Source organism: Nymphalis io, chromosome 22 (assembly GCF_905147045.1).
Source record: "Nymphalis io chromosome 22, ilAglIoxx1.1, whole genome shotgun sequence".
Classification (NCBI taxonomy): Eukaryota; Metazoa; Arthropoda; class Insecta; order Lepidoptera; family Nymphalidae; genus Nymphalis; species Nymphalis io.
This window is the reverse complement of record NC_065909.1, coordinates 8,916,199-8,931,373: the sequence shown is the minus strand read 5'-3', so window position 1 is coordinate 8,931,373 and position 15,175 is coordinate 8,916,199. Positions and strand designations below refer to the sequence as shown.

Sequence of the window (15,175 nt, the reverse complement as noted above, 5' to 3'; positions counted from 1 at the left end):
GTACATATATGAGTTTGATTCCTTCTCAGCTATTTATAGAATTGTCATAAATATAAAGCCTTGTTTTCAAAATAAAATACTCTGCTAATGACAGCACACATACAAATAAAACAGAGGTTTTTTTATCATAACAAACACGTTTGTACAATAAGTACAGTCTTGTCGCTTAATAGCGATTTTTTCCAGACAACTAGGATTAAAATTTTACATTATAATTTACATGTAACATATTTTCCAAAATATTATATATACAAATATTTAAATAAAGTAACTTCATTCTACAGAAAATGAAATTAATACCAATTCCATGCATATAATATATATAAATAAATAAAAATGTTCCAAGAATCTCTCTAATTTAATCTATCTCAAGTAGCCTAGTTAGTTATTAAAGTTAATAACTCAATAATATGCTAAAATGTTAAGTAAAAGTAGATAATTAAGTTTAAGCTTCGTTTGTAACATCGCGACGAAGAGACAAAATAACTTTTGTAAATTGAAGATTTAAAAGTATAATTGAATCGGAAACCTTACACCACTTTGAAGCGCTCGCTTCTCTCAGACCTCAAGTCTAAAAAGGCAGAACTCCAGTTAATTACATCTTTATTTTATTAAGGAGCTCGAACTACGCAGGGGTCAACTTAAATTTGTTGCTTCATTAAAATAAATAACTGAAGTGAATCAAGTTGTCGTCTATTAAAATAAATGTAAAGTCGTAAATGCTTTTTTAGTACATTCGTCGGAAGCTCAGTATAGTTTTATCCCCTCAGAGCCGTCCTGATCGACGATTATAATACCTTTCAAATGCCACTGACAGTATCTATATTTAGTCTCAGGAGTTGTTTACAATTGTATGTGTCGGCAACGCAGACATACACGTGTCGATCGTTCGCAGGACACGTGTCGCATAGGAGTCTGTTTATTTGGAGAGTTGTAATAAGAGTGATTTTACGATTTAATATGAGTTCATTTAATTGAACTGACATGTGTAGGAGAATAAATTGGAACGATATGGTATTTATTGAGGCATTGCTGAAGTAATCGGTGCCTTCTTGGCAGTAGTAAATAAAATTTTGGCATTCTCCATTTCTAGGTGGTAGGGCTTTGTGCAAGCCCGTCTGGGTAGGTACCACCCACTCATCAGATATTCTACCGCAAAACAGCAATACTTGATATTGTTGTGTTCCGGTTTGAAGGGTGAGTGAGCCAGTGTAATTACAGGCACAAGGGACATAAAATCTTAGTTCCCAAGGTTGGTGGCGCATTGGATATGTAAGCGATGGTTGACATTTCTTACAATGCCAATGTCTAAGAGCGTTGGTGACCACTTACCATCAGGTGGCCCATATGCTCGTCCGCCTTCCTATTCTATAAAAAAAAAAAAAAAAAACCACCCACTCATCAGATATTCTACCGCCAAACAGCAATATTTAGTATTGTAGCGTTCCGGTTTGAAGGATGAGTGAGCCAATGTAACTACAGGCACAAGAAACATAACAACTTCGTTACCATGGTCGGTGGTACATTGGCGATGTAAGGAATGGTTAATATTTCTTACATCGATAATGTCTATGGGCGGTGGTGACCACTTTACATCAGGTGGCCCATTTGCTTGTCCGCCTAGCAATAACATTAAAAAAAACATTAACATAACATCCTGTTACTAGACCGAAGAGTACAGCAACATAAGTCACAGGAATAAACGGCCTTACGTGCTCCCTGAGGACGGGAGTATAGTAACAGCCTGTGAATGTCCCACTGTTGGGCCTCCTCTCCCTTTTTGAGGAGAAGGTTAGGAGCTTATTCCACCACGCTGCTCCAATGCGGGTATAACACAGCCAATTACTTCTAAACTTCTATTGATTTTTTTTGGACAGAAAACCTATTACTTTTAATGGTCTGTTTTGAGGCTACGAAATCGGGCTTATAAGTACTTATACAACTTTATAAGTCCGTCTGTTAGACCAAAGAGACCATGATTTATCTACTACTCTATAATACGATATCCAGTGATTGTGCTTCGTCGAAATCGAAAAAGATTAATCAAATAAGAGACATATTCCTAAAATAAAAAACATAAAACGGGCGAGTCGGTGACGCTTATAGGACTGAAGCCACATGCGAGTGATTCCACATAAAGCAAACATAATTACAGCGCTGTAAAAACATTACGGCCCCAGATACTCGTTAAAACAGCATCAAATATATGTATTAACGAAATAAGAACACGGTTCGATGGGCGCTCGGTTATAAATACAATTACGTAACGACTAATAATATTAACCCGAGATGGATTATTGGATGTAACACGTGGATTTTAACAGAAGGTTCCAATCCCTAAGAAGTTTTGAATCGACACGTGTTTCACACACGTGTCATTGACATTCGGAAAGGGTGAAAAAATCCAGCATTCGTCTCACCCACCTGAAGTAAAGTATGAAATATATGTGAACATTATATATCTATTGAATGGGATACGGGATCTGAATTTATCCTATCAATCACCAAAGCGATACACTAAGTGCGCAACACCTCAATCATGATATGGTCGAATGTACTCCGAGGTTAATATTGACTTTCATCGTTTAAAAATGTTTCGTCTCGATTATATGCATACTTATTGTAAAAGAAGTTACATACATACATACCTTCCATGCCATACGTGAATACTTTTCCCGTATGGCAATTCTTGAGTCGTTTTTTTTTCAATTATGTTATATAAGTGAATCTTTACTTATAAGTATTTTTACTATTATCTGCCTTGTTAGTCTTGGTCTGGTTCGGTTCAATAAAACGCTATGTTTTCAGTCTATAAATTCTCAGTTGTAGACCGGAGTTTGTAAGTCAGTAGTGCCTACACTCCTGGACAATAATACTCCCAGTGTCTCGACAAACACGTAAATCCGTCGGTCCTGCGCTTGAACTTTCTCACACTTTTCGTTTGCGCACACTTTTGTCTGCTATAATATATCCTGGCAGTTTGCTAGTTTCCCTTGAGAGTGGTTAGTGCGGTGGTGAGAGCTAGTACCTGAAACAGGTCGCTTTCATCACGATAGTCATTTAACAAAAAATATTATTTAATTAAATTGTTTTTATTTTAAAGGTGCTCGCCAAGAGTAATACGCACGCGGTGCAACAACTCAGAAACGAGCACAATGACACCATTGTATACATCACAGCGAACATTGTCTGTGCAGTGCCACTGAACGTTACAATACGGTTACAATCAAATTCGTAATTGTCATATCGCACTCACGAATTCTCCCGATGAAAACCCGCCTTAGCCGTCGGTGATATCCCCTCGACCACAACCTCTCGGCCCGGAATTATTCACAAGTTCCTAATTCGGCGTATCCGTTTAAATTGTCTAGTGTAAGTAGTCGCAGGGGGACGGGGGGTGAGATCTCTCGAATTAGCGCTCGAGACTGAATTAATTACCGCTCGCCGCTTCGTTGACAACCCTCTCTAAAGGGTTGCCGCGTGGAAGTGATTATTATGACTATATAAAGAGACTTGTTAACGTCTCCACTTGAAAGTCGTCATATTCGGATTCGAGCTTAATAAACGTAAGAACTATTTATTGTGCCATGAAAAGAAAGAAATTAATAAATAAATGAACTCGTAACAGCCTGTGAATGTCCCACTGTTGGGCTAAAGGCCTCCTCTCCCTTTTTGAGAATACGGTTTGAAGCTTGTGGAATAAGCTTCAAACTGTCACGCTGCTGCACTCCAGAATTTCGGTGAAATTATACACATGCAGGTTTTCTCACGATGTTTTCCTTCACTGTATAGCACGAGATGAATTATAATCATAAATTAAGCACATGAAAATTCAGTGATGCTTGCCCGGGTTTGAACCTACAATCATCGGTTAAGATTCACACGTTCTTACCACTGGGCCATCTCGGCTTATTAAATAAATGAACTTGTAAATTGTAATTTTCTGATGCGAAAATTACGATATAGAAAATTCATATAAAATAAATACCTATTAAATAATTTTATCCACAGAGAACATTTGCTCTATTATTACAAAATATTATTTTATAAATAAGCAGTTCTCAACGAATTTATATTTGTTAATTTTGTTTTTAAACTATATTGCAATTACACAATCATAAATATGATCTGCAGTTCATTCATTTATAAATAATTTCCATGGCTCGTTTGCTTGTATGAGATTGTCGAACAAATTGTTCCGCCAAGCGATACGGGGGTGCATCCCGTCGTCACAATCGTCGTCTCCCGGCAATATCGAATTTGCTGAACCCTTGTCAAAGATCAAATAACATAGATCCATCCAAATAGTATGATAAATACTGGGTACATTTTGTGTCTATATATACATATACCTGACAGCAATACGGATAAGCTAATAAAGATTGTTATTTAAATTCAAATAAGGTTTCCGGTTCTAATTCTGGTGGTAGAGCTTAGTGCAAGCTCGTCTGGGTAGGAACCACCCACTCATCAGATATTCTACTGTTAAACAACAATATTTAATAGTGTATCGTTCCGGTTTGAAGGATGAGTGAGCCAATGTAACTACAGGCACAAGAAACATAATAACTTCGTTCCCGAGGTTGGTGGCGCATTGGTGATGTAAGCGACGGTTAACATTTCTTACAATGCCAATGTCTATGGGCTTTGGTGACCACTTACCATCAGGCCGCCCATATGCTGGACCGCCTTACTATTCTATAAATTAAAAAAAACTGACAAGCTCTGAGATTTAATGTATTTAATAAATTGTGCTTTTAATTCATATCGAGCTCGGTAGGGAAGGAAAAGTCTTCTTTTCTTAAGAGAAGAGGAGGAAGAGCTATTTTTAAATTGAACTGGTAGATCCTAAAAAGAACGCATTCAAAAAATCTGACAAACTTTATATATTAGTAAAGAAAAAAAGAGTAATAATATTCTTAAATATATAGTAAATGTGTTTTTTTTTCTAACAAATATATTTTATTTGTTTCAGGTAAGATCTATCGAACTCCTTTTGGTCAGGTTAAGCGACGAGGTTAACCTTTTCCTCAAAAAGGGAGAGGAGGCCTTAGCCCAGCAGTGGGACATTAACAGGCTGTTACTGTACTGTAAGCGACCGTCGACAAGGTCTGATGTAAATATAAAGAGATCGTTTTAAATATTCCCGGTGGTACGGCAATTGAGTCTGTGCAGACTCGTCAGGATATGCACCATTCTAATCGCAATGGTGAATGAGCCGGTGTAATTACGGTCAAATGAGGCATAATATCTTAGACTCCGTAGACCGCATATGAAGCGGTTAAATTTGTTTCATAGTCTATTTTTTATTTATATCTAAATTTAATTTCACGAAAGTTGGGCTAAACGCTAATGCATTCTCTATCATAAAATATCAAGACTTTAACGAAAGGTTGTTAGTTGGCGGGTAAAATGAAATAAAAAATATACATTAGTATTAAAATTACGTACGTTCATCGATATGTCTATGGGTGATGGTTACAACATACTGATAGGTGGTCCATTTGTGCATCTGCCCAATAGTGTCTTAAAACTACAGTTGTTGTTAATCTTAGAAATTAACGGAATACAAAAGTTATTTAGTTGTTCGAGTATTTAACGTTTTAAAGTACATCTTAATTTGTTAATATGTTATGAGATAACTAAACTAAACTGGCATCTAGAATTAATAAAACTAGGTTAGGTAAAAACCATTCTAAAACCGTTAACGATAAGAGAAAAATTAAAGCAGCATTCACGCGAGAGTATACATGATGATGACATGGACGTGCAAGGGAAATAACGTATCCCTGAAAAACCATCGTATTATGGGTAGTTTAATTAAAAAAATAATGGCCTTATAAGAGTTGCTTATCGGTTGTTTAGTTAAACACTGATTTCTCTCTTTCTGTTATTATTGATTTGTCATGTGAAAGAAGAAGACACAGCATTGTTTTACTAATCACTCGCTACACGAAGTTTATAAGTAAGGCCGTAAATGTAAAGACCATAGACATAAACCTCTATGCAAAAATATCCCGTCGACCATTCGCTCCGTTGCTCCGCGAGAGAAAGAGAAACCAAATAAACACACTTTGGAATTTATGTAATACAAGGAAAAGTCTTCGCGGCTTTCCCGGCTAGAATATAAGGATAATAGAATTGGTAAATAACTCGAATACAGCGTCACAGTCGGTTACAGATTACTTTTTTATAAAGTATTTGTATAATGTATTGTGTTATTAATATGATCCATTTTTGTCTAAAAATATATTAATTGAATGCTTTATTTTTTGGCGCATAGATATCTCGATGTTAATAGTACTTCACGAACGACTAATGTTTAATGTGCACAGTGTTAGTCACATGTCAAATACTTATCAAGGGTAGACTTAGTCTTACTACTGATAATAATCGATTACTAAAAGGAATAGTCTTTTTTTCATTACTATTGCACTATTAATTAATTACCTGACTACAACACCACCTATCCTGGCGAAGCTATAAGTACAATAGTCTTGGTTAAACAAATATATTGTGTAAATATTTTCTGAATCGGTCAAGTTGTTCAGAAGTTACACGATCACTAACAGGATTGTCAATGATTATTCTGTACAATGTACATACATACATACATACTTACGTATTCATATTTACTAACAATATACATAAAATCTTATACATTAAATCATTCAATTTCTGTTTTGACATGATAATTGATAACAATCGAATAATTCTAAACGTTTTATTTATATTAACTATAGACGATATCGAGGGCGGGATGAGTAAATAAACAAGTATGACCTCAAATTGACAAGACATCGTTGGTCGATATCAAATGTAATCTATGGTATTCGTTATGGATTCGTAATAGAATGGCGTTTTTAATTTCAGAGAAGTTGTCGGGACTGCTAGTAAAATGGAAATTGATATGGAACAGCGTTGTATTATAATTAAATATGTATTAAACGTGAACTGTTTGTAGTACATAATATATAAGACCTATTAGCAAATCACATGGAATATGTAAATCTAAGGTTTGTCTCTACTCGACCTGCCATTGGAATGTAGTGTAGAATTCCAGCGTAATTGTGATATGGATCAATCTGACTTGACACAGTCATGACAATAGACTAACAAATTGGGATGTCCAACGCTAGCGCGGGTCATTCATTGCGGGTTATTCTAACTTTATACGTGACTTAACAAGATACGATTCAGCGTGTTGTAACTTTCAATTGGCTTGTGTGAAATTAAATCGTAAGGGTTCTTTTCAACAATGGCTTTGTTGGCGTTGAAATGTTATGGGGCTTAATGCGTTAGTTTAATCCAATCGTCAAATAGAATAACGTTAATTATGAAGCTTTTGTCCTGACTTGACTATCAAAGTTGCAGCTAAAAACATTACATTTTTAATATACAAAGGTTTATTTTATAACGTAATTTTCGGTAATTTTAATTGTAGGAGAGGAAAATGGGAGGGGTAACTTTTTATAAATTTTACCAATACGAAGACGGGATGGGCAGCTAGCCATTATTAAAAATTATGCCCCGAACTAATTTGACCACGCGGCCATCTGGACAGGGAATATTATATTGCACAAGTGTATGTGCAAACATAGGCTCGATCTCGTAAAGTTCGAAAGAACGACAATCGGACACGATCAGAGCGATTAGACGTAAAAGGTCTTCTGTCCTTTCCGATATATGATACTTCTTCTTAGCTCCGGACAGCCACTGAAGCAACGGGCGGTAGGGGACGGTGACGGGCCGTCGTGAGCCCTTACTAGTTAATATAGAAGAAGTCACACGGCGCGGTCGCGTTTGCTGTTCTACGCCCCGCCGTCGGTGTGACTACTAATACTCTGAATTCTACAAGCCGCCGTGTCGTCCCGTCCGCTGTCTGCCCGAGGCTTAGGGTACAACACAAAATTGCGAATCGGTACGATGCGAATTCGTATCATAGAGAGCTATGAATTACTGCTGTGCACTACTATGGTTCCGGTAAAAATAAGGTGCTAATAAGTAAATAAATACGTAATATGTTCTTGCGAAGTCGTATATGTTTGTATTTCGGTATATAAAGCGGTCATATAAACCCGTGCAGCGTAAGCCTGTATAATTAGAGAGAATAAAACAATATACTCAATTTCGAGTACGGTCTTTGGTACTTCCGGTGTCAAACCTAACACACTAAAGTGAACATTACAACACGCTGATGTCTTCCTGTCAACATTCATATTGTTATCATTGAACAAATAGCGGTCAGGTTGGCAACAGCGGATCACAGCAACTGTCTGTTACAGGTTCAAATCCCGTTATAAATTATTGAAAGATTACACGCGTTTGTCTGCACGATTGTGACCTTTTCGCTTCGTTCATTGAAATAGCTGTATGTAAAATAATTATTTCTTTAGATACATTATGTGATATTATGTATTTCCAATTTTGTTTCTAGATACTTCTGTAGTTAAATACAATGTTTAATGGGTCGTGAGAGGAAGAGCTCAATGCAATAGCGCGGGTCAGTTTAATACACGGAGTCAATTGAAGGGTTAAGCGTCGTTGACCTCGAGAAGTTAGGGTTCCGTGCGTTGAACAGTCACTCGTCACATTTGAAGTAATTAATGTGTTGTTTTTGTATTTCTTATTTCAATAATCGAGAATTATACTTGTAATACAACTACGAAGACATTGTAATGGAAATCAAAATTGGACTTGCGATATCTCTTGACTTTTTCTACAATATGAAAAAGAGTTCTATTATCCTTTTTCTATATAGTATACGCAGGCTATTTAATATATATTAACTTAATACCGTCGTAGCTTTGTGGTTATGGTGGAATGTCACGGGATCGGTCGAAAGATTCGAGCCACAGACTTTCAATAAATAAACTCTTAAATTGTTTACAAAAAGAGTATTTTTTAATAAGAAATGAAATTTAGTGTTAATAATAAGTAGATTTATTAGTTAAAATAGGTTTATCAAGAGTTTCGTCAGAGCGTCACGGTAGCATGCGAAAGCGATCCCGTGGCGCTCCTCGTTAAGACGGAAAGGGTACCGCTGGTTTTTTAGTGGGTATTCCGATGTTAGGGGCGCACTCGGCGCCTTGGACACCGGTGAGCCCCACGTACCCCCCTACTGTTCCCGTGGGGGAAACGCGTAATGCGTTATTCCAGCGTAAAAAAAGGGTTTATCAAGAGTAAACTTATGGCTAGGATTTAAATAATAATTTAGTATCTACTTAAAGTGCAACGACAACCGTTTATCACAAACAAACATCTGCGCGGGCATAGTCGCGGCTATAAGCCAGTCTCGCTGTAAAATAAGTTTCTAAAGATGGAATGTTAACGTTAATGTTACGGCGGGTGATGACGCGAGCGAACGAATGAGCGTGGACCAGTTAATGAAAGGGGTCAATTGGGAAATTGACCAGGAGCCGACCCTTGGTCCCGGCCCTATTGTCCACACTTTGAGTTAAATGCCATGCGATGTTTCTGGGAATAAATGTTTATTTTGTGTTCGCAATTTTGTGTTATTTGTTGACGCGATTGATGATTGCCGAAAGTGCATAGATAATATTGAGAGTTTTAAGTGTGATGTAACATAATATATTTATATACATATAATATAAGCGTCTATAACCGGTCTATCTGTTGGCGATCGTGTAACTTCTGAACGATTTGATGGATTGAGGTCGTATTCACAAAATATATTCAAAGTCACAATAAACAGTATATTAAAATAGGCTATAATATCGGTTGTTACTTTTTTCAACAATCAGAAAATAACATGTATTTATATACAATACATGTTTTGTCGATACGATGGCTCTGTAATCAAGTTTAACAAGTTCTACATTATGAATTAAAATTACCATTTCTCTATTATAATATAACATACAAATTTTTAACATTTTTTATTGTGTTTTTATTGTGAATATATATATATAATTCTATATATGTAATATTTACAATTATCTGTAAATATTATTATCTTGTCCGAAACAATCCGAACAGCACACATTCGAAACATCTTGAGCTTGAATATTGTATACCGGACGGGGTGTCCGTTTTTATAGAATTAGTAAGGATAAGTCTACTTGTGAAGCTTTTCCATGGTTAAATTAGTTAAAAAGTAACTGTTGAGTTTCTTGTCGGTTATCCTCGATGTGATCTTCGGCGGTAGCTTCTAAAAATCACCTTGAGTCGGTTCAATTTCGACCTTGATACATATCGCGCGAAATGAAAATTAATGTTATCTTTAAGTCGTTGCGTGTTTACGTTTTTATTAAAAGTGTATTCGAGAGCCGGTAATACTATTCTCTACCGTGATCGTGTGACGCCCTAAAAGCATTTCGAGCGGAAACAATTTGTCGGTTCGATGTCAGCGAGGGGCCCTTAGACATTGGAAATATATATTTTTTTATCATTTTATACACTCTATGCTGTTCAAGCTGTAGTTTTTCGTACATGGATCTTCGACTTCAGCGCGAATTAGACGGGTTTTGTACATAGAAAAGATGAGATATGAGATACATATATGTAAATTTATTATTATGTAATAGTAGCGATGTATATGTAAGGAAGACTTGGCGTTGAATCGTTGGTCTAGTGGCTAGATAAATGGCCACAGATCCCGAAGTCCTGGGTTCAAATCCCAAGTCGGGCCAATAAAAAGCTATTGAGTTTTGCTGTTGAACTTTCTCAGTAGCAACACTATGTATATTGGGCTCGTGTTCGTCCCTCAGAAAGCACGTAAAGCCGGCAGCACCTGCACCTGAACTTTTTGCGGTCGTGTCGAATTGCCGTCCCATTGGATTATGAGAGCTATGGATTATTGGATTATGAGCTAACTGCTCAATTCCTGAGGGAATACAGTGCACTATGCCCTGCGCAGTTAGCTCATCTGAGATTGGTTGCCTTATCGTTCAGGAGGACATCAGCATCAAGTAAGATGCTGAATCTCCATAAAGACTTGTTAACGATGTCAAAACTAATGAAACTTTATGGTTTAATTGCACGATGGAGGTACGAAGTGAGTTCTTACACAAATAGTATTACTATCGTTTATTGCTATTAGTATTTTTTTAATAAAGCCGACACCAATCAATAATTAAATCCGTGGTTATAAACCAAACATCACGGGATCCTAATATCCTATTTAACAACTATAAGGGATTTCTATCAAATTTAAAACATTTAGCGTAGATATTAGGTATCTTGCTATTAAGAATACGAAAGGTCTCCTTTTGTTGCATTTAATGCAATAACTATTAACGTTTTGTTTTTTATATAAAAGTATATAAGTAGTAAATATAGTTTGTGTAAATATTTCGTAATAAAACTTATACAACTCTCTCCAAAGCTTAGCAAAATTTCTTAGAAGGTTTTAAAACTAATTTAGAAGATATGTCATCATCGTCATCCTTTTCTCGTCCACAGCTGGACATAGGTCTCTACAATGGCACGCCAATGAGCTCGATCTTCAGCTCGTAATCTCCATCCGCTGCCAGCCACCTTGCGTATATCGACATGATAGTCAGACGTCAGAAGATGTGTACTTAAAGGAAAAATTTAAGTTTTCGTTAAAAAAATTAAAATTTTCGAACTTGTTTTTAACTTATTTCTTTTTGGCTTTAAGCTATTTTCGCTGATGATGATGCAGTATTACGATCTGTTACATTCGGCAAGTCATAACTATTCGCATACGTAGAATAAAGATGTACATAAAACGTTTATATGATTTATATTTTATGAGAAACATACAAAGATCAATCAAAATCTTGTTTATTTTGGGCCGAGAACAGAGTTTGAATCTTAGGACAAATAGTCTTAAACGACCTACGATATATAAACATAATATGTACACATAGCAATAAAGTATGTATTGATATCAGTTTTAAAATGTACAAAATAAATATAGACATTTTCACGGTAGTGATTTGATTTCTGCCAAACCACGAACTGTCAGCGGCAGACGTCGTCATGGACGGATGCATTTTTTTAATATTTATCAAAGTGAACACGACCGGGTGCGTGGGGCGCCGAGCTGGGGTGGAGAGTGCACGTTATTTAGGCGTATTGTTGGAACAATTTGGTTCACCGGTGTCTGTGGGGACGACATTAATCAGTTTTAGCTCACGGAAACCGCACATGATTAAATAGTTCAATAAAGTCTACTATATTAAAATCTTACAATCAAATAATTATGTTATTATTTATTATCACTAGTGTTTTATTAACAAGGTTGTAGATGAATTTCACAATTCATAATGAAGATCTTAGGATCGACGTAGATAAACTCGATTCTTTCTACCAATTATTATATCAAGTATGTAAATATGATAATAAAATCAATATATTCTTTATTTAAACAGGCTCTTATGAGTAATTTTGCTTGCGGGTAAATTATATATGTATATCGAGAAGACCCGACAAAAAACTCTTTTCCGCCTATTTACACGGGCATTATTATATAAGATTACATTATTATTATTAATATACTATACCTATATACTTAATAATAAATGAAAAACTTAGAAATGTATCACATGTTTCGTTCTTTCCAGGCGTAAGTGCGAACAAGATCGCCAAGCGGACGGAGCTGACGCCGAACAAGGGGGGCCCGTTTGCGGCGGCTCTACGCACGCTGGCCAAGAACGCGGGTCCCGAGAAGGACGGTGAGTGAAACGCTTACGATCCCTCTCACCATTCCTTGCGCTCGAGTAATGCGATTACTATACACGTAATACACAGGCCCGACATTAGACGCAATTTTATACGATTTGACGAATGTTTCGACAACTGTTACAAAGACCAGAACACATCCAATATCTATATAATTCTCCTAACCATGATACATAGTGAATACTAATACAGTAATATTACTGGAGATAGGGCTTCGTGCAAGCTCGTCTGGGTAGGTACCACCCACTCATCAGATATTCTACCGCAAAACAGCAGTACTGGGTATTGATGTGTTCCGGTTTGAAGGGTGAGTGAGCCAGTGTCAGGCACAAGGGACATAACATCTTAGTTACCAAGGTTGGTGGCGCATTGGTGATGTAATTGATGGTTAACATTTCAAACAATGCCAATGTCTATGGGCGTTGGTGACCACTTACCATCAGGTGGCCCATATGCTCGTCTGCCTACCTATACTATAAAAAAAATACTAATAATATCAGGTAATATGTAGCTATTCTGAAACTAGAATTCGGAGAGTGTAAGACATGATCGTGAAATGGCGAAAAGTGATGCGACATTGACAACGCAAGTTAATTTTGAACATTTTACTCAGAGTTCTAATAGAATAGCACTTTTATCCTTTATTTATTAAATATAAATCACCCCGAAGCGCTCAACTAGCTCACATTGTCGAATTGTACGGGTAACATTCACACGAAGTTTAATGAAAATTCTAAATTTTTTAAAAACTAAATCGTTACCTTATAATATATACGATGTTCAAAATTTCATCTTTCTAAAATTACTAATTGAGGCTGCGTTGCTAGTCTTTACAAATATTTATACAAGTATTAATAATGATTTTTTTTTATGTATTCCAATGGAACATTGACATTTGATATTTCGTAGCGATATACAATATTATGTTCCATAGTTCAAAACGCCCACATCCATTACTCGAGCGCTATTTTCATATTACTTTTTTATTTTATTTCAATTTCTGAAAGTCTACACGTGTATTGCGGACAAAGAACACTTGTTGGGTTTAAATGTCCACGATTCAATCATTCATTACGTTTTGAATTGAATTTGAATAATAATTCAGGTGTGTAACGTTTTAATAAGTCCATCGGAAACAATGTGTTATGTTTGAAATTTATGTCAGTCGATACTATTGTTATATACTAGCTGACAATATATGTAAGTAGTACCTTTTGAGATGTATAAAAATTAGATTTAAAAAATAGTTTTAATGATATATAGAAAACGTAAGACTAAACCGACTAGTTTAAGAACTAACCGTTTCTTTCAGGAACGTTAATTAAGTATAGACGCTTAGATATAGTATTCCTATAATCACCTGCATATAGTCAGTTTTCTATGTCCTTGGATGTTTCGTATTGAGGAATTGTAATCAGTTAACATCATTACATTATGTTTAAATATCTTTGATTTACTCTTATAATTTCAAATCATTTTGGAAATTTTATCGATGTAATGTAAATGTTCGCTGATTTGTAATCGGAATGGTTACGAAGTAACGAATGGAGTCTCAATACGAAATATCCAAATCGCCCATCGCCGCTGACCTCGCGAGTGTGCAGGCGCGGCGGCCCCCAGCGCGGAACGCGATGTCAGCAAGGATAAGCCTCCGCCACCACCGGCCAAGAGAGCTTCACCCCATCACCTACCAGCCAGCGGCTTTCAACCCTATCGGCCAGATGACCGGTGAGTGATCTCATTTCGTCAACACTTTAACATGCTCAAGTTCATGTACCACGTGATAATAAGGTGATTTAGTGTCGACGATTTTTAACATTGCCTAACATCACTATATAACATACGAAAATGGTAACGATACTTTACTTCAGGGTTGATAATTTTGTACTAACTAGTAAATGCTAATTTCTATGAGATTTTATAAATAGAAAGGCTACAATGACATAATCTGAGAACGCAACTGCTCTACTGTCGAAGCATTAAAATAGTATAATATTCTATTAATTGTGATATGGACATAAAAACATTAAGTTGAAACACAATAGTGCTGATTCCTCATAATTCAAGTTAGATTATAAATTGCTTGCAAGCGAAGTTTATTTACAAACAATATATAACCTTATGCTGCGACCCTAAGAGGTTGATCGGCGCCCCTAAACGTCAATCGATACGTTGAATACGTTGATACAGTGTATCGTACTGGTTAATTCATGCGACACGGCTTGACTAGACTGCAAGTCCACCTACTCACCAACTGTCCTTTCACCTAAAAGTTGGTTATGTAAAATAATCTTTACTGTGCTATGAGTGAATCGCCCGTGCTGTTATAGCACAGAGCCCGTAACAACTTGAGTCTCATAAATAATGAGCGCCATCGTTGGCAATGTGTGGTTTAATATTTTTTAAAGATCTTTGGGCAGATATGACTAATTACCATCAAATGACCCGATTTTCCGTTTGCTTTCCCATTAAGAAGAATATCTCGAGGCAGTCGTGACGTATCATA

At 36.3% G+C, this 15,175-nt stretch overlaps 1 protein-coding gene across 4 annotated transcripts in view; it reads left to right on the top strand.

Moving 5' to 3' along the window:
* The window catches only part of LOC126777147 (uncharacterized), a 152,683-nt gene that overhangs the window by 121,309 nt on the left and 16,199 nt on the right, over positions 1-15,175 (top strand). For all 4 annotated transcript variants that reach the window (XM_050500062.1, XM_050500061.1, XM_050500060.1 and 1 more), the window contains 2 exons: positions 12,552-12,662; positions 14,274-14,397. In XM_050500062.1, the coding sequence (XP_050356019.1) occupies positions 12,552-12,662; positions 14,274-14,397 (235 nt within the window). The remainder of the gene's footprint in view (positions 1-12,551; positions 12,663-14,273; positions 14,398-15,175) is intronic.